The 22,474-nt window shown below is 38.4% G+C and overlaps 2 protein-coding genes across 9 annotated transcripts in view; one reads left to right on the top strand and one right to left on the bottom strand.

The window, feature by feature from the left end:
- mbo (Nuclear pore complex protein Nup88) overlaps positions 1-22,474 on the bottom strand; it is a 523,666-nt gene that overhangs the window by 81,693 nt on the left and 419,499 nt on the right. Inside the window, exon 1 of one of the 2 annotated variants that reach the window (XM_081768640.1) lies at positions 12,308-12,631. The exons of the other annotated variant lie outside the window; for it this stretch is intronic. Within the exon in view, the coding sequence (XP_081624766.1) occupies positions 12,308-12,336 (29 nt within the window). The 5' untranslated portion in view covers positions 12,337-12,631. Of the gene's footprint in view, positions 1-12,307; positions 12,632-22,474 lie in introns of those variants that run through there. 2 annotated transcript variants of the gene reach the window in all.
- Positions 1-22,474, top strand: part of LOC145693001 (uncharacterized) — a 35,190-nt gene that overhangs the window by 5,242 nt on the left and 7,474 nt on the right. For 2 of the 7 annotated variants that reach the window (XM_081768643.1, XM_081768644.1), the window contains exons 2-5: positions 13,377-13,461; positions 17,103-17,254; positions 19,978-20,211; positions 21,156-21,570. In XM_081768643.1, the coding sequence (XP_081624769.1) occupies positions 13,377-13,461; positions 17,103-17,254; positions 19,978-20,211; positions 21,156-21,570 (886 nt within the window). Of the gene's footprint in view, positions 1-13,322; positions 13,462-17,102; positions 17,255-19,977; positions 20,212-21,155; positions 21,571-22,474 lie in introns of all 7 variants that reach the window. The other 5 variants (XM_081768641.1, XM_081768646.1, XM_081768642.1 and 2 more) reach the window with 4 other exon arrangements.

Below are 22,474 nucleotides of genomic sequence, written 5' to 3'. Positions count from 1 at the left end.
TCAGGCCTTCTTGAAACTTTTAGCTTATTGGTATGTATATATGAAAGTAAAGTGAGCTCAAATTAGCTTCCACAAAAATTAACTCATTCCCTTGCCTTAGTAGTTTGAAATACTAGAAATTAGTAATATAATTTTGAATAGTTAGTGATGTGCGATGGTTCTAGCTTATGACGAACTGGTTCCTTGAAATCTCTGGTTAGTTCATATTTGGTCTAGAAAACGTAATTTTCAAAATTAAAACATGTTTTCATCATTTTGGATACAGAAATTTGGAATTTAGGTATACATTCCTCCCTTCCCATCTGCGTTAACTTGATATGGAGAGTTGGCGTGTTTGCGATTTGTATTTGTCTTCGCACTTGATTTGATTATTAAACCATAGTTGAAAGCCATGGGTATGCACGCAAGCCGCCACGAGAGTCTGCAACGGACATTAAAACAAATGCCTGACGTGGGTTCGAATGCCAGGCAGTTTTAATTTCACCTTTCACAGTGAGACTCGTAGGATTGGAGGGGGCGCGGTGGCTCAGTGGTAGAGCGTTCACCTCTGGTGCTTGGGGTCCCGGGTTCGATCCCACCCCCCGCCAAGTGAACCTTGTGGTGGACAAACACCGTGCTCGTGGATTTTCTCGGGGTTCTCCCGTTTCCTCCCACTTTCTTCATTCCACCATTTCACTCATCTCTCATTATCACCGTCTCCTTTAGCCTAACCGGCATAACCGTGGGACGTAAAACTTAAAGATTTCATTTGTAGGATTGGACTGGGTTCATATTCTGTGGCTGGTAAAAACTTAAAACAACTGAATTTTAACTTGGACAGATGCTATAGATGTTATGAGACAGAGCATGTTACATTCAGTTATTATCGATAAGTAATAGTAAAGATATAATGTGGTTACTAACAGCAACGTGAAGACCACATAGTTGCAGTTGGTAACTGTATTTTCGTTGTTTTACGAGTGGTGGTTCACGGTATAACCAGATCTGATCAATCAACTACTTGTATTATTACATTTTATTACGTTACAAGTAGTGGCGGATCTAGCCCGGGGCATCCCCCCAGTTTTTACCTTCTAGAACACTCTGGTTACAAGCGGGACGTAAAACTGAAAGATGTTTTACTTTGTTTCCATGTGTTTTCTTTATAGCTATGCCCAACCTGGGCTAATGCGCCTGCCTGCATTCCCTAATGTCACGAAGATAATTGGGTCTAATTCTCTAGTTGGTATAGTTTAAGGGCACTGTCATAAAAATCGTTCCGTGATATTGGTGTGTACAGCTCACCATTTCAGATGAACTGCGTTAAATAGCATACTAATTATATACCCTGTTGGCATTTAGAATAATATTCCTTCTCAATTCTTTACACTAATTTGATTTCTACTTTACATTAAATATATTGTTACATTGTATTTTTAGTAGTCTTCCCCGCTGGTCTAGTGATTTCCGTGTGGCCTTGGGGAACGTGGCCCCTCGTTCAATTCTCGGTGGGAGGGTGGAAACAAATTAAGTTACTTCCACAAACGCGTTTACTTCTATCAATCATCAGTCTCTTTTGGCCTAAAGTCGTAGCTGTGCGACATGAAAAAAGAAAACTAATTTTTAATTCCCTAGTTTGGCTTTTGTGTAGGGCTACTTGCTGGAGTTGAGAACTTCAACGGAACAGTAAGTTATAGAATTTATAACTAGTTTAATCAGTCGAAAATTATTCCGGTTCCTTGAGATTCATTCGGTTATTTTTTCTTCATAGTTTTGTTTCACAATTTCTAGAAGGAATTAGGTATTAACAAAGCAACTAATATGCAAAAACTCGCTATGCTAAGCGTTGATTCACTTGAATTATTTCTCCTATTCCGTTTAATGTGTTTTGATCCCCAGTTGCGCACATTCTAGTGTTTTGTTTTTAGACCAGGCCCGCAACTAGAGGGGGGCTAGCGGGCAACTGGCCCCCTAAACTTTTCGTGGCCCCTCCAGACCTCAATACGGAAAACACAATTTAGATATTTGTAAGGTAAGTTTTGATGACTTACCCCCCCCCCCCCATATATTCATGGTCCCTCCAAACATATTTGGCTGGTTTCGGGCCTGCTTGAGACTGTACGTTTACCCTGCTGTATCCAGGTGGGAGGTGCAGTAACTCGAAGGGTTCAAATGAAGCTTCTTACGAGAGTGACTTTTCTAGATATACAATCAAAGCTATTTATATCTGTGATGCAATACGAGGGTTGCACTGAAAGTTTCGGGAAAATGATAGAACACAAGAACATAAAAGTGCAATTTTTTTTTTTTTTATGAAAGTATTCCCCCTGAGTAGCAGTGCATTTTTATGCAATAAAACCAAATCTTGAAACAGGTATGCCACTCCGAGGTTGGTATCTGTGAAACCTGCAGTTTGTATGCCTCGATGGCTTCTTCTGGAGGTGCAAAAGCGCTTCTCACGCAACATGTTCTTTATTGTTGGGAACAAAAAGAAATCACTGGGAACTAAATCAGGGAAATAAGCCGGATGTCATGACTTCGCTTTCCTGGTCCAGAAAATCACTTGTGGTAGCTGCTGTGTGCGAGCTGGTATAGTTGTGATGCAGAATGATACGGCGGTTGAACTGTTTGCTCACATTCAGTACTTCTGATAGGCATATGGTTGTGTACCATTCTGCATTGACTGTTCTGCGATTCTCCAGTGGGACAGTTGCGATATGCCCTGATTTATCAGAAATTTATGCAATCGTTTGTTTGGAGGCACAGTGTGCTTGAACAAGTTTGATTGGTTTAGGTTCTCGCGGAACACCCACACAGCTTTGTTTCCGGTTCTTACGTATAAATCCAAATTTCATCACCTGCTCCAATGTTAAACACCGAGATGATCCAGACTTGAACCGTTTCGTTATAACTTTGCACCACTTCACACGGGCGTCTTTTGTGCGCGACTTAAATTGTGTGGAATCCAACGAGTGCAAAGTTTTTTCACACGTAAATAATAGTGCAATATTATTTGTATTTGGCTCATAACAATGCCTAAGATTTCCTGAATTTCGCGATAAGTCACATGCCGATCAGTGTTCATAATTTCACGAACAGCAGCAACGTTTTTTGGCACAATGACCTGCACAATCCCGATCAGTCAGGCTGAGCTGGCCACACGTGAATTCCTGAAACCACCTGTAAATTGTCTGAGATGGGGTTTCATCAGGAAAAGTAGCAGTTATCTGACGAACACATTGTTGCTGTGTTTACCCTTGCCGAATATCGTAATAAATCATAATACGAAAATGCTCTATCAGGTCAATTTTTCTTCAGGATCACCTCACTTCAAACTAGTACCCTGTAACGGCAAAGATTGAGAGTTATATACGGTTTATCTTTAGAGTGAACAATATTAAATTACTTGGAGAGGGGAAATCTTCCTCATCCCTCTCCGTTCATTCGGATCTTGTGGAAGCTCATGTGATGCGTATTCCACGTTAAAGCTCTAGAACCAAGTCTCAGATAGCCTCGGACCTGAATTGGACGCTAAACTTACTACTAACAACGCTTGTGTAATGACTTGTGGTTTATTAATTGCGAAAGATTGGTAATGTAATGTAATTATAATGTACACTATATGTATTTTGTTAAATCATTTTTATCTTAATGTCCCAGGATTATGCACTTTAGACTAAAGGTGACGGATGATTAATGAAAGTGAGTGATTGTGAAAGTGATCGAAGCAGGGATCACGTGCAACGTCACATGTGCTACCCATTAGGTCATCTGGGAAGGTTGCGTTTTCTCTGTGATGACGCTAGTATAAATCATTCCCTTATATTTCATTTAAGGTTATGTTACGAGCATAGTTTTCTCTTTTTTATGCCACAAAGTAGTAGAAGAATTTTCTGAATTTATTTAGTTTAGCGTCCGTTCTAGCAGCGAGGCTATATGAAATATGGACCTACAGTTTTAACATGAAATCTGAATCACATTTGTTCCCACCAGAAAGCGAACCCCGATCTCCCTCGCCAACTTACCTTATATATTTACAGAATTGAGTTTTTAATATTTACGTATTTTAGTTTTAAAAGGCAGATTAAAATTTTTTTTTTGAATATTGAGATAATAGAGTATAAAGTATGTTTTGTAGGAAATCGTTGAAATGAAATCGTAATCAGTGACGCAATGCTAAAAATTTTTTAGTAGGTATACACTCCACCCTGAGTGTGAGATTCATTACGTCCCTGAATGTGAGGGATTACATCATCAAGATGCAACAATCTTGTGTATTTATTTACTTCGCGACTTTGAGATTTTTTTCTTTCAGTTTTTAATTTTGATTATTTTCGTTCCGAAATCTAATTAATTCGTCACCGTGTCCTATTCCCACAACCGATTACAAGTTTTGCTTACCGTCAAATGGGGTGAATAGAAACACATTTTTGGCTATATGAGAATATAAGTCTGGTAATGTTAAAGATTTCGCGTATCAGATTATTCCAAAAGAAAGGTCTTAATATGCTAATGAATTTCAGTAAACGTCATATTAATTTATCAACTCCACTTTTCTTCACCTTGGTTTTTCTTAATGTTTCTATTCACCCCTACCCATGGGGTGAATAGAAACAATTACTTTATTTTCATTGTTGTTTCTTTTATACTATTGGAAAGGTAAAAAAGAAACAGCGTATTTGTTGAAACGAACTATTTATTTGACACCTGCAAGATATTAGTTCAATAAGAACAGTATTACATAAGTTACAAACTTATAAAACAATACAATGCACAATATAGGTATAAACGACCCTATAGTTTTGATGATATTTGAATAAGATTTAAACCACTGAAATCATCAGGGAAACTTATCATGAGTTGAGTTGATTTTGAGGTTTACGTCCCGTTCAGCAGCGAGACTATATGAGACGTGGACCTACTGTTTAACGTAGAATCAGAACTACATGAGCTCCCGCCGGGAATCGAACCCGGGTCTCCCACGCCAAAGGCGCGTACGCTAACCGCTTAGCCACGAAGGGGCCCGAAAGTTATCATATACTTAAAGCGTGCTGACGAACTCCTAATAAAACCCAACAGTTTCGTTCTGAAAATTTCATTGTTTATGCTCTCTTATAAAACACTCCCACATATGCATCATGTTCCCATTTTCGCACTTGGGTGCAGAATAGTCTCATCGAAGTTTAGCTTCTCATTTTACCACAGCAAAATCACCAGCTTTAGAAAACCATCATCTAGTTCGTGATCGTCTGGAATGTTGTCTTCTGGAGTGTTGTCTTTCTCCTCTTCCGACAATACAAAGGTAGGTTGAGTTTCGTTGTGATTTGATGAAAATGTATCATTTTCAGAAAACAAACCAAAACTCTTACCAGAAACATCTATTCGTACTCTCTTCTTCCCTTATTTAATTTTTTCATCTTCTCTCATGCTCCTGAGAAGATCCATAAGGGAACAGTTTACAGTCTGAGATGACTTTTGCTGTTCTGTTTCTTCTCGTTCATTGTCTTTTCTTGGCAACATCCTCAGTATTTGGTCTCGACAAAGGGGAAAAATTCCACACTTTTCAAATCCAGCCCTGATATTTTCCTCCTTCAGTTTCACACTTTTTTTCCCAGAAAACTTGGAAATTTGTTCTTAGAGATGGTTGATACATTCCTATCAGGTCCTTTTTTCTGCTCCTCAAGAATTTTCCACTCCTTGAGGAATTTCAAGAATTTCCCAAGAAGTGTTTCTATTCACCCCGCTAATTAAAAATCATAACAATAACCCAGTAAAGTTAAATTTTGATTAAAAATAATTTACAAAAGGAAAACTTTTATTATGAACGTCAGTAAATGAAACAACAAACTACAAAATAGGCATATGTTCAAATGCAACAAATATGAAAATGTCATACTTACCAAGAAAGTTTAAGGAGCGCTAAAATACCGTGTAAGATTTCAGTAACACATTAATGCTACTGCCGTCTACCTAAGTGTTCCCAACTCAGTAAAACATTTTGTCTCTGCCCTGGACACTTTAGCCGTATAAGACTATGTTAAGAAATTTCAGTTTTCTTGATTAATTTATCGTCCAGATAAATCCAAAACTAATCTGGGAGTTTTGTTTCTATTCACCCCCATGTTTCTATTCACCCCATTTGACGGTACTTAAGGTAATGGTTCGCAACCTTCTTGACTAAACTCCAACGACATCACGATATATTTGTTTTTAGGTTAATTTCCGATAAGCCCAGTCTCATCAAACCAAGGTAGGCATACTAAGTAAACTAAACCAAACCAAACTTGAACTAGCCTAACCTATCCGTAATTCATTGTCAGAAACACGGCACGGAGTTAACGGAATAAATGCATATTTTGTATTAATAATATAGACTATATTAGTGTAAGCCTATAAGTTTCTATAAAGTACCGACTATGTAGTACTAAAATCTTAAGTGTTGATGCTTCTGGAGGCGTTAACTGGTAATGTCTCCAAATAGATTTTAACTAAATGCTTCGTGATGTCTAAAGTTTCGGGATACACTGGTTAAAACCACTGACTTAACGAACTATGCCAATTAAGGAAGTTCACATGTGCAGTAGACTCATAAGTATCCGGCTCACGACTATTCGACTTCCGTACTATCCAGCCTAGTTTTCTTGTATCGTAATTGAGGAAGGCAAGGCGTTGCATTGGCAACATTGCCAAGGCATTGGAAGCAGGCGTTTGCTACGATCCTCCTACGTGTCATGTGCAAAATACAAGTTGTGACAGGAAAAGAGTAGCGTTCTGCTCCTTGTTCATTGTTTCGTCAATATGTAACGGACCTCAATACAGTACGCTTCAGTTATACCTGCTTATAACTGTACGGTACTGTATACGTCAATTGTTCTTGGGGTATGCTTCATGTAGACTGTACTCCGGCCTATCCGGCTTTTTTTGTTATCCGGCCTGCCCTTCCGCCACATTAGCCCGGATATTCTTGAGTCTACTGTATTCCGTTTGCAATATGTGTGTAGATGAAGCTGAGGGGAGGCATGCGAGATATGACTATAAAATTTTCTCAGCATAAATCACCACTTAATGTCTTAAATCTTACTAATTAGTAACCTCTCACTAAATAGTAGGTATGTTGGGATGAGGATTAGCTTAGTTACTCTTCGGTCATTGTAGAGAGCGAAGGCAGAAAATTAGCTCGTGGAGTTTGCGCCTACGGCGCAGGAGTGTGCACTTTCCGAAATCTTAATGGATGCGTCAAGTAATTTCATCGCTTCCACTCTCAACCTAATTGCATGGATATGAAATCCACATTTTTGGTTCCGAACAATACCTACGCTAGATAAAGCATAGGTTGGTGTATGTTTCACTTTTCATGTAACTAAGATTCTCTCTTATCTTTATTTGCTATTTGAGTTTCCCTTTTCAACAACTTAATCATATATTCCGATCCTTTCTGATTATAATATTTATAAATCAAATGAAATACACCTATTTGTAAGTCCTATATCAGCTCACGACTTCGAAAACCAGGGAAAACAAATGAACAGCGAATATTGGTGGGTCGGTAAGGGAATATGAATTGCTAATTACATTAAGATTGTACATGATCTACAGTAAATCAGTGCCATTACTTTTCTTTAGCACTACAATATACAGATGGTGATCAGAAAAATTGAAACACCTCAACGAAATTGCAACTTACCAGATTAATATGGTGTCGGGCCACCTTTCACCTTCAGAACAGCCTTGATGCGACGTGGGATGGAGGCAGAGGTCGTGAATGATAGCAAGTGGAATTTTACACCATTCCTCGTGCAGGGCGTCGGCCAGTTCTGTGATAGGAGATGGAGGTGGAAATCGTCGCCGGAGTCGTGTTTCCAAGACGGACCACAGATGTTCAATTATGTTGAGATCTGGGGATTGGGCGGGCCAGGGGAGGCGTTGAACTTCATCCCGATGTTCCTCAAACCACGCTGCAACAACGCCAGCTGTGTGAATGGGTGCATTATCATCCTGGAAGATGGCGTCATTGTCCGGGAACAACATCCGGACCATAGGATGCAAGTGGTCTCCTAAAATTGCGACATGATAGTTGGCAGTGATTCGTCCGCTAAGTGTGACCAGTGGCCCAATGAAAACCATGATATGGCGGCCCACAGTATCACCGAGCCGCCGCCATGTTTCACAGTTGGGCGGAGACACTGCAGATCATAAGCTTCTTTGGGCGTTCTCCACACACAAACACGGCCCATGGTTGGGAATAGGGTGAAGGATGACTCATCCGACTATATCACACGTTTGCAGTCCTCAACGGTCCAAGTTGCATGGTCACTGCACCATTTGCGGCGTGCGAAAGCGTTATGGTCCCTGATGAGCGGTTTGGCCCGTGCAACACGACCCCGTAAGTTCATGTCATGTAATTCGCCGCGGACTGGGATTGTCGAAACAGGGTGGGGGAGGTGCTGATTGAGTTCCTCCGTCACTTGCTCCGCAGTCACAAGACAGTTCTGCGTGACAATGCGCTTTAATACCCGGCGTGACCTGTCACTCATGATTTTCTTCCGCCCACTGTTCCGCTTCCCCGATGTGGTTTTTCCGTGTTGTGTAGGCCGTTATCACCTTCGACACTGTCCCACGCGACACACCTAACACAGTAGCCACTGCCGTCACTCTCACTCCACATAACCGCGCACCAACAATTTGCCTTCTTTGAAAATCTGAGAGGTCTCCCATTTTACACTACCTCCGTCTGCTGCAGCCACTGGACACTGCTGTTCCACTGCGCCTGACGTGTTGCCAACTACAGGTGTTTCCATTTTTCTGATCACCATCTGTATATATATATATATATATATATATATATATATATATATATATATATATATAATAAAATGGTTTCTACGTACACTGCAAAGTAATAAAAATTACTCTTAACTATTTTAATGACGGTATCATACAAAATTTAAGATATAATATGCAAAATGTAACTAAATTTAACCTTGTGTGTGTAATTTACATTATTGCTATTTCTTTTACTTTTATGTTTAGCCTATATATAAAGATCTGTCCACTTCAGATGCATTAGAATACAGTGCTAAATGTATGTAAAAAGGAAGAAAATACAATACCATGCTTCTTGCTTAACTTGCCCATTGTTGCGCCCTAAAGTGAAAATACACATGTTTTAATTCACGCTCAAATTCATTCCAACATAGCTATCTAATTTATAGTTAGCCAGGCTATTCGCTTGTCAAGTTTACCAATACCCTGTTTGAAAATAGAAATTTTCTTATACGAGTATTAAGGCGTTCGAAAACTGACAGAACTCGTTGGTGCGTGGTAAGAGTGGCTCGATCCAGAGATTGTGTGCGTCAATGAAAAGTTGACCCACCACCCATCGTGACCCACTCTGATCAACCACTCACCAAAACCCATTGTCATCAACTCTGCCTCATAATCCACAGTCTCGTTTCCATAGACTTTACTAAGATTACACTTGTAATAAAATAAGCCTTTGAAATTCACTAATCGAAGTTTGAATTTCTACGAGTTTGTTTGGTCAATCGTTGAAGTATCGCTCTGTTACAATACCGATGGACCAGACCTTTATGATATAAAATTGTGAAGTGTTGGTCATACGGTGAATTTCAATTTATCATATACAATTATTTCTTTGTTGAATTAGATACTTTTCAGTGAAAAATAGAATGAAAGTTATCTTAAATCAAGGTAAAGTAAACCAACGTAAAGGAAAATACGAAACAGAGTAAAATTTTCCATATAATTAAGCATGCCGTACAAATTTAAAATTTCCATGTAATTAAGCTTAAAGTAAAAAAATTGTCTAGTTTTCTCAATTTTATGGTTCGATTGCCTAGTGCTCTGAACGCTCAATATAATAAACATAAGCTTCAGCAATTAGTATAATAGAAAGCAATGGATATCGATTGCGGAGCGCTGCAGTTTTTGTTTTTCAATAGTTTCTCAATTTATTTCTCAACTAATATCGATCGTTTTCGATTATTTTTACATATCAACCCACTACGAATTTCCTACCTATAGTAGCCGATCCCCATTAAAAGAGAATTTCAATAGATGCTAGGACACGCTCTGTTTAATAGTTAATATACTGAATTTCAGCTCTCAGTAAGTTCAACGGCTCCTGAGATGTTCAATTTGTATATAATTCATATATTACAGGTGATTAAAAATATATTTATTCCAATAGTCAGCTCTTCTAAAATCGCACAGCTAGTCTCGAATGTCAAGTAGTAAGTCCTATTGCTATTATTACAATTACAAATATCAATATCCAAACGTGGCTGAAGTTCATTTTCACTTAGATATACTTACCTCAGGTAATAAATAGAAACTAATGAAAAAGGAAGATAATGGTGGGTCACGGTGGGTGGTGGGTCACAGTGGGTCACGTCCTGATGACCCACGACCTACTAATCTACTCACAAATCTTCACCCACTTGACCGACGACTCACTGACCCACTCCATCTATGGCTCGATCCAGCCTCGTGTAAAGATGGCGTTTAATAGACCATTTCCGTTATTCAAAATGAACTGTAAATCACTGCGGATATGCATCTGAGGCTTTGGTACCTCACATAGCACTATCTACTGGTTTAACGGCTATTGCGCCCGCGTATGTACACTTGGTGACAGCTTTGATTCTCGCTGGTAGAGTATACATAAAATTGTGATTCGGGTTCTATCATTCCTAGGTTCATGTCTCATATACCCTTGCTACTGAAGAAGATACTAAACTTTAAAAAGTGAAGTGTCCTTCTCAGAAGGACCAATTAGGTTTACTTCGAAACATCGAATCATATGACGTGTTTTTGACTTTACTATTGATAGAACTATTTTGTATAATATACAGGATGTATTAAAAGTTTACCATCCTTTTTAAAATCTATAAGGATATAATTTCATTGAATGTGGAATGGGCGATACACATTAAGTCCAGGGGAACACTTTTAGAAGTATGTCATGCGGACGGCCGCGCCCGCTATCTTGTTCCGCTATCCAGATTTCAAAAGTGTTATTATTAACAATAGGTGGATAATGTGATACTGTACATGACCATGAGTTAGAATTGTGTATGGATTGTCAAGTATGCAATCAAATTTCATATAACTTAATTTGGTGAAAAGTTATTGACAACTGAAAGATATGTTTACCTGTTCCACATGTCCACGCTGAGCAATTGCTGGGACACGAAGCAGAATATCGAGTAAAATTTGCGATACGTTGTTCCAGATGACAAAGATTGCAAATGTCTACAGCACAAACCATAGACTTAACATATCCCCAAAGGTAGAAATGAAGTGGCGTTAGGTCTGATAATTGGGCAGGCCATTCAACTGGCCTACGTTGATCAATTCATGTTCTATGGAATTCAAGTAGCGAATCCAAGATGGCGATCGTCTGCATGATATACAGGGCGAGACATAAGGCGGTAACACCGCTGTAGCACACGAACGGTTGGCGTTCACACTTGGTTCATGGTATACGTTGTTCGGGTGGGTAATTGACCATATTGCATGACATTGTTGCCCTGGCGGCCATCTTGGATCCAATTTTGGATTTTTAAATGGGAAGGGGGCATGTGGGGTATCATTTGATACGAGCTCGATCTCAGGAAAACAGTCGTGTAGTTTATTTTCACCTATCGTTCTTGAAGTTATTGCGTCACAAAGGGGGAAAATTTGGCATTACAACATGTGCTCTATGTGCTGTCCTTCTTGAGCAAGGCACTGCAAGACGCATCTGCCAATCCTTATTGACTCGCAACAGCATGTCCGGATCGACGGTTTCACAACATTACAGAAGGCGCTGCATCACATAGTGGATATCACGGATGGGTTCTTGGTAAACCAGGTTCTTCAGATGGTCCCAAAGGAAGAAGTCTAGCGGCGCAAGATCTGGAGATCGTGGTGGCCGCTCTATCGGTTCCCGTCGCCCTATCCAATGTCCCGAAAAATGTCTATCGAACAATTGGCGTGAACATAACGCATAGCGAGGTGTAGCCCCGTCTTGCTGGGAAAAGGAGGGGAAATCAATCCTCCTTCAAGAGAGCAGGGAAAACCTCATTCTCGAGCAGATCACGATATTTCTCACTAGTCAGGGTGTCGTGGATGAAGTACGGTCCAATAATGCGTCCCCCAGATTCCACATCACACCATAGCCATTTCCCCACCAATCTCTTTGCTGTCTTGGTGTCAATCTGGGTCACTCTAGTATCTATGCTTTTGTTCATTGACCTCTTCTTGAACGAAAAATAATGCATCACTGAAAAGAACACGTTGTGGGAACATGGGGTCCTCATCATACCTTTCTGTGGCCCATTCAGCAAACGGCATCAGTCTGTTCGGATCCCTCTGTTAACCGCTGCTGGAATTGTTGCTTGTATGGGTGCCACTTGTTCACACGCAGCAATCGTAGCACGGATCACTGATTCCTGTTATAGATGCCATACGACGATCCTTGTCGATCACAGAGCCCGTCTCATGGAACTTAAACAACTTGAATACTGTTACGTATGAGATGTTATCCCCTTTCGGTGGGATGCATTAAACTCAGCCACATTCACCCTGGCAGATCGTCCACAACTCTTCTCCACGGTCTCGATTCGTTCTGGAATTGTTAGCGACATCTTCCATCACCTGGAACAACAGATAAAAATATGCTGTAATGCCAAATTTGCACCCTTTGTGACGCAATAACTTCTTAATCAATAACGGTAAGTGAAAATGGACTGCACCACTGTTTCGCTGAGATTGAGATCGTGCCAATACCCATGTCCCCTTTCCCATTTAAAAATCCAGTTGGATCCAAGATAGCGGCTTTCAAGATGGCCGCCAGGGCAACATGTCATGCACTATGGTCCATTTCCCACACGAACAATACCATGAATCAAGTGTGAACGCCAAGTCGTTCCTGTGCTACAGGGGTGTTAAGACTTATGCCTCACCCTGTACTCTCAAGTATTTCACTGGGTCTAGAGTGTATCGCCCAACTCACATTCAATAAACCTTCATCCATGTAGGTTAGAGTGGTAGAGGGCTTCTGATACACCCTGTATATATTTTTAAAATGTACAGATGGATTTCTCTAATTCCAGTTATACCCCTATCCCCCTATATATACTTTTACTGAACTCGTTATCTTATGACATATTTGATGTCACTATTACTGTAGTATAATGTAGTTCGTTTAAATTTACCATTTAATACAAGCAGATTCTGACTTACGGGATTTTCGATACAACTTTGTCTGTAACTAATGAATTCTATTTTATTCAATTTAATATTTAATACAAATTCTTTTATCTTCATGATTAACTTAGTGGGTTTGTATTATACTGCAACTGATTATTATAATCCCATTATTGCTTGAGAAGAAAGAGATGGACAAATCTTCCTGTGGAGAAATCAAAGCTCTATTGGAAAGCTGGGGATTACAATCGTTACTTTCCACGTTTCAAGGTACGCAAATTAGATATTTTGTTTTATTAATTACTATCATTATTTATTACTATTGTGTTTAAAATCAATCCCTAATCTCATGATTTTGTACACTATGAAAATTAGCACAGAATATTAAGAAACATAGCTATGTCATTTGGGTAAGGAATACCATTGTAGAATTAACTTCCTGCTGGTAAGACAGTCGGTGCAGAATAATAATACAGCTACTAATATAAAAGTTGTTCACACACCTTCGCACAAAATCGAATGTTATTACTTTCGAACATTGTACTGTACATGCGACAGTCCATTCCTCGGAGTTTTAGTACAGGACTTCCTTACCATCCTAGCTAAGAAAGTGGGGAAATTCTGTATGAAATTCGTTTCGTATATTCTAGAAAACTGATAGCTACTTTTACCAGAATATTTGCCCGAGAATATTGTTTTTAATTATTTGCAGGGAGTTTGATATCCTGCGATTAGGATCGATGTTAATGAATGAATGGTGAGATGGATAATAGGGGAATAATGAAGGGAGAGGAAACGGGAGTTACCTCAAGAAAAACAACGCATCCTTTCTTTGATCACTATAAAGGCTTATTTATAATTCACTAGCTTATCTTACCTATTTAGTGGTAGTGCTTTTACCTCTGTTGCGAGTGATTCTGGTTCTATCCAACGTCACGAGTTTGTTGTGGACAATATTGTCCGTGGAGTTCCTCGAGGTTTTCATTAATCATTTGTGAACTTCAGCCTACATAGAATAGCAGTACGTAAAACAATTTTCTTTTTGTTTCCATGAATTTTCTCTGTAGTTATAAAATAAGTTCGTAGATCTGTATGCTGCTTACCTACTTTCGTGCTCAGCCGCCTACACTTCGAACATGTGGACAAAGCAAGCCTAATTTGTAATTGGGATGGTTTTGGAGGGATGTGAAATAAGTAGTTCCATGATATGTGTGAATTTCATTAGTGTAGATAATTAGTAAATAGACTAGCAGTTACTCTAAGTAAATGTACTGTCCTGTGTTTTCAGTTTTGGGTGCCGCGGAGCTGTAGTAGAGCGCTCTCTGACGCTTGGATTCTTGGCTTGATCCCAGCTCACGTCAAGTGGGCTTTGTGTTGGACAAACATCATTTGAGTAGGTTTTCTCAGTTTCCTCCCACTTTCTTTTTCACTATTTCATTTGTTGTCAGCGTCAGTTTTCTTTAGCCTACCTGGTATAACTGTGAGACGTTAAACTGATAATCTTACGTTTTATTAGTCTCTTTTGTGAACTTACTCTTGTGAAGATATTCAACATTAATTAGTTATGGTGTTAATAAATGATAGTTTAAGCAGTCTGAAACCACAATGGTTCTTTGTGTTCTATTACTTTGAGTGGTGTTTCTTTATAACTTTGTTCCAGATGTCTCGAAGAAATATACAACTAACAAATCAGAAACGGCCAGAAAACTCTTTGCCCTGCTTTACATAATATATTTGTATTATTTCTTCTGCTCCACTAAACATTTGATCTTCAGATAGCGCATACTTACAGTACGGCTGGTTTTGATTGGTATTGTAGAGTTAACACGCTTGTGTATAACTTCCTCGTCACCATACTATTAGTGCCCGCACCTTAGCTGTAGAAGACCTGAGTTCAATTATCGGTGGAAAGTCTTATGGTTAGGATCTGACGTTAAGCAGTTAAGTTCGTCTCATATGCCGTCTGTGCTGAAAGGGATGCTAAACTGCAAACTAACCTATCTTGTGTAATGAGATTTTTTTATTGCAGTTGATTGACGTAATATTAATGTATGATACGTGTTTTCTGTGGTGGTGGCGTAAGCATAAACCACTCACGTACACCTCATTTGTCATTGCTTCAGAGCATTTTCAGTGCGCACGTGTAGCATGAGGGTTTTCCGGATTTATGTAGAGTATTGTGAGTTTTTGATTTTTGTTTAATTTTTAACATGTAAATTAGAAGTAGAGATGGTACCTTATATATTTGTTTTAAAATTGTTGAAAGTGTGGTGTGAAGAATTTCAGGATTCCCATGTTACGTCATAGAGCGTTAGTTTCGTTTACTTCGACTTGGATTAACCTTTTTTTGCCTTTCCGCTTTTAATATTTGGCTATTTTCTTTCTGAAATAGAATGCATCATTGTATCCTATTAACATAAATGTTCATACATTTTACTTTAAGGACTACGCCAATGAAGTTAAACAATCAAATCGTTGCATGCAGACACCCTAATAAAAGTGATACGCTTTATATGAGTTCCGGGACAATTGTTGTGCACAAAACGCTGTATTCGTAGGAATGTCAAATACGGAGGAATTCGTAGGAATAATGTCAATATTCACTGAACCACACCCCCCGTTCTGGTCTACTGGCCAGTGCGTTTCCCTTTAGTGTACGTGGGCAATGTAGAATCTATTTTTGTTGGGAAAGCAAATAATTTTATTTCACAATAATTCACTCCTTGATCATTCACTACTTTGACTTTACAATTAATCATTCGCCTCCTTTAGTCTAAAGAGCACAATCTTGGAACGTTATACCAAAAAAAAAAAAAAAAAAAAAAAACTAATTTTCTGCTCACTGGTACCTTGCTTCCAGTTTTCTATTCGTCCTTTATATTGGTTATTTTTGTGATTAAATGAACAGGATTAATTTTGCTGCTTGTGAGTATATTACTAAACATGTTCTGCGCTATTAACTTGTAGGTAATATCTAAAGATAAATTACAAATTGTTTTGAACTTGCAGGAAACAAACTGAATGTTCAAAAAAGTGAAATAGCAATAACAGTATAAAAAGAAGGTTATATATATATATATATATATATATATATATATATATATATATATATATATATATATATATATATGTATATGTAATATAAGATCTCGGGTGTTCTAAACATGGCGCCAACGGACCACAGATCACTCTCCTACAGATCAAAATAAAGCGAAAATGTTGTATGATGAAATGCCCTGCGGGACCTCCTTCAGCCGCTATGGGGATCAAAATTTCACAATGTGGCAACGTCGCAGATTAACTTGGAGCCATTAGCATTACACTATGAATACAAGCAGTTGAATCGATTACTACACTAATAAGTGATACTAGTGTCAATATCGACTTTAGCTGCCATCTGGAAAGAATCGATATAACTATTTGATAGATTGATAGATCCAGGGGCGGATCCAGGACCGACTTCTGAGGAGGGCGGTGGATTGTCATACTGCTACTTTTAAGGGCTCCAAACTTTGGGATGATTTTTATTTATATATATAAAATAAGAAATTTTCCTCTTCTGGGGGGGGGGCGATCGCCCTCTGGATCCGCCCCTGGATAGATCTAATTAGTTTTTTTTTTTATTTGCGACGTTGGCACATAGTGCAATGTGTGACTCCAGACGATAACTCCAAAAGTATACAAATATATATATTTTGTGCTTTACTTTGACTTGTAGAGTAATGCTCTGTGTTCCGTGGGCTCTATTTTTAGAACACCCGATATATATATATATATATATATATATATATATATATATATATATATATATATATATATAAAAGATAAATAGATGTGTGTGTGTGTGTACTTTAGTTTGTTTTGATTGTATGTATGACTAAATGTAAATTTAATTTCATTTTTTTAAATAGAAAATCTCGTCGATGTACCCGCTTTGCGGCTGTTAACAGAAAGTGATTTGAATCAGTTGATACCCCTTGTTGGATTGAGAGCTAAGTTTCGGGAGAAGTGGAAGGCGTGGGTTAACCCATCGAATGCTACTGATAACTCTTCGGTGGGAAGTGTATGTATTTTGAATAAGTGATTGAAAAACGTTAGCAATTTTACTTGAAAAGAGGACCTAACACTTTAAATAACATCTTAACAGCCATTTAGACTTAGTTTAAGCTTTCTCAAACTTTTGCACAGTGGAGCCATTCAAATAGTTTAACAACCGGATCTATGGTCAGTATACTAAGTTGACGTAATATTAGTACTATATAATTATAATTTCAATGATACTAACAATAGTAATTAGGATTAAATCTTATACCATCTTTAGATTTATATTTTGTATATTGTAAGGTGCGTTGCAAAATGACACGATCCGTACAAGATATCGTCATATTATATGATCATAAAGGAAACTGAAAATGAGAGGTATAATAAGTGACACTGTTGTATTTGTTACACGAAAACAGGTATTGCAGGAATAGATACGTATAGACGACAGGGCGAAACGAAAATGAATAATAGCCCAAGAGAAATGTTGTAAAATGATACGAACGCAGACATGTTTAGCATATCACGTAGTTTGGTCGCTGCTACGGAACATAGAGGGCGTTGGACGAGAATGCGAGATGTTTAGCAAACGAGTGATAGAAGTTAAGGTAGTGAGTGCTACGACGAGGACGCTTGTGTGAGGTGGCGAGTAAGAAGCGTAATGGACCGTAACAAAGTATTGTCTGAGTGCGAAAAGGGGCAAATAGTGGCATATAAAGAAGGTATGTTAATGAAATTGCATGTCGAAGTGGACGGACTGCTTGTGTCGTGAACAATTTTCTTAAACTTGGGATGCGGTATGGAGTAAGGAACTAATCAGGAAGGCCGCATACACTAACTCCACAACAGGAAAGACAAGTTGTTTGAAAGCTAAGTTGTGGTGGAATATCTCTTACACAGTTGGCAAGATACCCTAACATTCATGTACATAAATCTGCCCTATCAAGAGCTGTGAAATGCTGCAATCATCTCTGATATAAGAAACACAAGCGTCAGCCACGACCCACGGTGCATCACAAGGAGCGACTGCTGGTCTGGACCAAAACACATGTGACCTGGAAGCAGAATTGGCGTCGTGTCATCTTCAGTGACAAAAATAAATGTAATTTGGGTTGTTCCGATGGCTGACTGTACTACTGCGGAAGGAGGAACAAATGTTCTCTAAGCGACAGTACGGATGAGTCTGTAATATGGGAGGACTTTGGTTATTATGGTACTACAAACTTCGCATATTCTAAAATTCTGACATCAACCACGTACCAAACAGTACTTGCAGACAATTTGTTGCCATTTGTCGCGCGAATTGCTGGTCCCGAGTGGATCTTCCAACAGGACAATGCTACTGCCCACGTTGCTGGAACCACCAGGGATTGGTTTCGTGAGAAAGACGTGATTGTCCTTGCTTGGCCTTCCAATTCCACAGACATAAAAGCGATGGATAACCTATGGGAAATGTGTCGCTCAGTATACGCCAACGGTACCCAGTACAACAGTGTTTGCGAATTGCAGGATGCCATCATCGCTGCATGAAATCAAATTGATGTAACGCTGCAGTAAACGCTGCTAGACAGCATGTTTGATCGGGTGTTCAAGATGGTGTTACGCAATTGCTCATAGAACTGGCATTTGTATTGCGTTCGTTTCATTTTGCTATAGTCATTATCGTATTTTGGCTGTTTTTTTCAGTTTGCCTAGCCGTGAAATGAGTGAACTATCTGTATATATATTCTCCTTGTCCATCTCTACATATCGTGTATTCCATCCATGACATAAGTTTTCTAAAGTTACATAACATGTTTGCATCTTCTGCATAATTTTGCAACATACCTTACATTTGTATAATTTCCTTAAACGGAATCCAGATTTTTCATATACGTCATTTACACTTCGCTCTGGGTGGACAGTTATTAATATCCCTATTATCCACCATCAGTAAGATTGTCCACACCGCCATGCAAGACAATAAAAGAAAAATAAAGATAGTCATTTGACTGCTATTTTCATCAATGAAAGCCGTAGGAAATAGTTTTGTTCTGTTTTTCTGTGCACACTGACGATGTAACGACAGGAGCGTATGTGGTTCAGATTCCATGTTAAGATGTAGGTCCACATCTCATATAACCTCGCTGCTGAAAGAGACGCTAAACTGGAAACAAAATCAAATTAAACTAAACCATACAAATTAATGGATAAGTAATCAGAGGCGATAGGTAACTGGGGCAGTCACAGCAGCTTCCCGGATCTCAGAAATAAAGGGGGCGCGGTGGCTCAGTGGTAGAGCGTTCACCTCCGGTGCTTGAGGACCCTGGTTCGATCCCAGCTCGCGCCGTGTGGACTTTGTCGTGGACAAACATCGTGCTCGTGTGTTTTCTCGGGGTTCTATAGTTTCCTCCCAACTTCTTCATTCCACCATTTCACTCATCTCTCATCAGTCTCCTTTAGTCTAGCCGGCATAATCGTGGGACGTAAAACTTAGATTTCAGTTCATTTTCGGAAATAAAGGGAAACTTTAATTCCAGACGACACTGAGGTTTCTCGTCTGGTTACTGGTCACAGCAGCTTCAGGCAGCGTATTGTGAACTGAGGCCCACATCTAAGGGTTTTGTATAGGTAATGTTAGGTTGCTTGTATGATGTTAAGATCAGAGTTGAAGTTGTGTGTACCTGAAGTATAATCAATAATAAATGAAATCTTTTCATTAACGTAGATCTGTTATTGAACATGGAAATGTTTAATTTCCTTAAGGTTTCTGTTCATTCCTATAATGATGGAGACTGCTTAGTGGATATATCTGATGCTGTTCTAAGAGCTACAGGAGCTAAAAGTGCAACAGACAACGACCTTGTAGAAAGACGACAAATTGAAGATACTTACGAAGCAGAAGGACATAACGAGGGTGTAAATAAAGCCCCCTCCAATTTAGATGGAAGTCAATCCCAGATATATGGAAATTGTTGGAAGCCTTTTGACCCTTTATATGTAAGTATCAATACCATCGATATTTCCCTTACTATTTTGCTTATTGTTGCTATATTTATCATAGTAAATAGGATTGGATAAACAAAAAATCTGTTACAAGTTTCAAAAGTAAATGGATATTGGGATACACATTTTAATTCATACTTTTACTAATGGTAATTAAATTCTTTATGCTTTTCATTTATATTATGTAAGTTTATGGTGTGTCCCTCCACATTCTTCACTCATATTATGTTCACTTTAGTTACATTATCCTATCAAAGGTTTGTCTTTGTATACTATTATTTACCCTCACTCTACACTTATAAATTACACTTACCAATGCCGAGCATTTAACTTCTTTTATTTATTTTTTAAATGTACAGCTTTCGTATCTAGGACATTTTCTGAGACTTGCTTCCTCCCTTCATATACATATTCTTGATATCTGGGGTTTGTTTCAGGTAACGTAATGAGTTTACAAGTGAATGTTACGACTCATAGTTCATTTCATTCATACTTCTCCCCAATGGCATCACTCAATTGGTGCCACATATGACCACGATCAGTAGAAAAATTGAGAGTAGCAACCATGTAACTTAGCAGTGCACCATCTTGCCATTCTGTCGTCTTAAAATACAGAAAAAACAGAGGAAGGATGTCAAGACATTCCTTCTGTGCAAATGTTGCTTCACCATTTGAAGGGAAAAAGACGATACATTGCTAAAAACAAAATAATAATAATAATAATAATAATAATAATAATAATAATAATAATAATAATAATAATAATAAGTGCTAGAAAGGTCTGTGGTCTTGAGATTAGGAAAGAACAGGACGACCTTCCTGTTCTCATACTGTATATGAAGAAATGAACATATTGTCTATTTAATCTCAAATACTTTGTTTCCTTAAGCACATCCACTGAGTGCACACTGAAAATGTTTTCGGATCTTTTGTTTCAGGTCTTTAATGTTCTGAACGAAACACTTGATGGAAAGGCAATAATAAATTCATCAACACAAAACAATGGATTGTTGCGCGGAAGTCAACGAAAAGAAGTAGGACGGCTTTTGATTAAGCACATCCTTTTTGAAAACCCATACAGAAAAATCCAGATGTTTGACTTCACAACCTTGGCAAAGCAAATTGTAGACCTATTTCCTAAGGAAGCTGCATCTCTTTATTATACAGCGTCGCTACCTGCAACACGATATCAGACGAAGAGAAATGCTAGCGGAATATTATACGAAGCTTACATTACACGGAGAAGGAAACTTCGGGAGTTAAAAGATCCCACCTCACCTCAGAGTTGTCCATCAAGGCGTTCTACGTCTTCGAATTTATCTTCAGTACTAACAGTAGAGGAAGAAAATGAAGGTATATAGATCTTACATTTACTAGCTTTCGTTTCATGCTAGTATGTAGTTTAGATAGTATGTAAAGTAATTTGTTACATGAAAGCAAGTATATAATGACAAATAATAATTAGTCCTGGAAAGGGCTCATACAGAGCTTGTAGTTTAAAAGGGCATGGGTTTTGGGTACTAGATTTACATACTCTTATTTTCTGTCAACGAATACATACTGAACGAAATGACTAAGCTATTATCTTCCCATGGTAACAAGACATTAGAAACGCGAACTTATTCTAAATGTTATTAAATTGCATGCAGTGAGTACTTAATGATATTACACCAATCATTAAAATATTAAAGAATAAATGACTTCTATGATAAATCATAGAACGTGCAAACCAGGTATAGTTGGAGCTGTTTGGTTTTATTTTAGTTTAGCGTACCGTTAAGCTGCGGGGCTATATGAGACTTGGACCTACAGTTTAAAGTAGGATCCGAACTTCCGCCAGAAATCGAACCCGGATTTCCCACGCCAGAGGCACGTACGCAAACTTCTTACCCACGGGTACTGTACAGTATTACTGGTTTTTATACCGTGAAGCCTACTCAGGTGAATTATTGCATAAACTACTTTTACTGGCGTATCTAAACTAATGATGTGCGATAAAATTAGTTTTAAAACTTCGTATTATCTACAGGTGTAGGGAAATATGCTTTATTAAAATTCAGCTCTAATCAGTGATTGATAAACTTGTAATAGCAATGTCAGGCGGATTTGGCATCTAACTTTGCATGTCACTCTACCTGAAAATATGACTAGATATGGATCACTCGATCAATAAATAGTTACTGGATTTCGCTTTACACTTTTAACTAATCACTACTAATCAATTACAGGAAAAACAATATTTTTCGAAAGTAAGAAA

This window comes from Thermobia domestica, chromosome 8, assembly GCF_964235325.1.
Source record: "Thermobia domestica chromosome 8, izTheDome1.hap1.1, whole genome shotgun sequence".
NCBI lineage: Eukaryota > Metazoa > Arthropoda > Insecta > Zygentoma > Lepismatidae > Thermobia > Thermobia domestica.
This window is presented reverse-complemented; position numbering and strand designations above follow the sequence as displayed.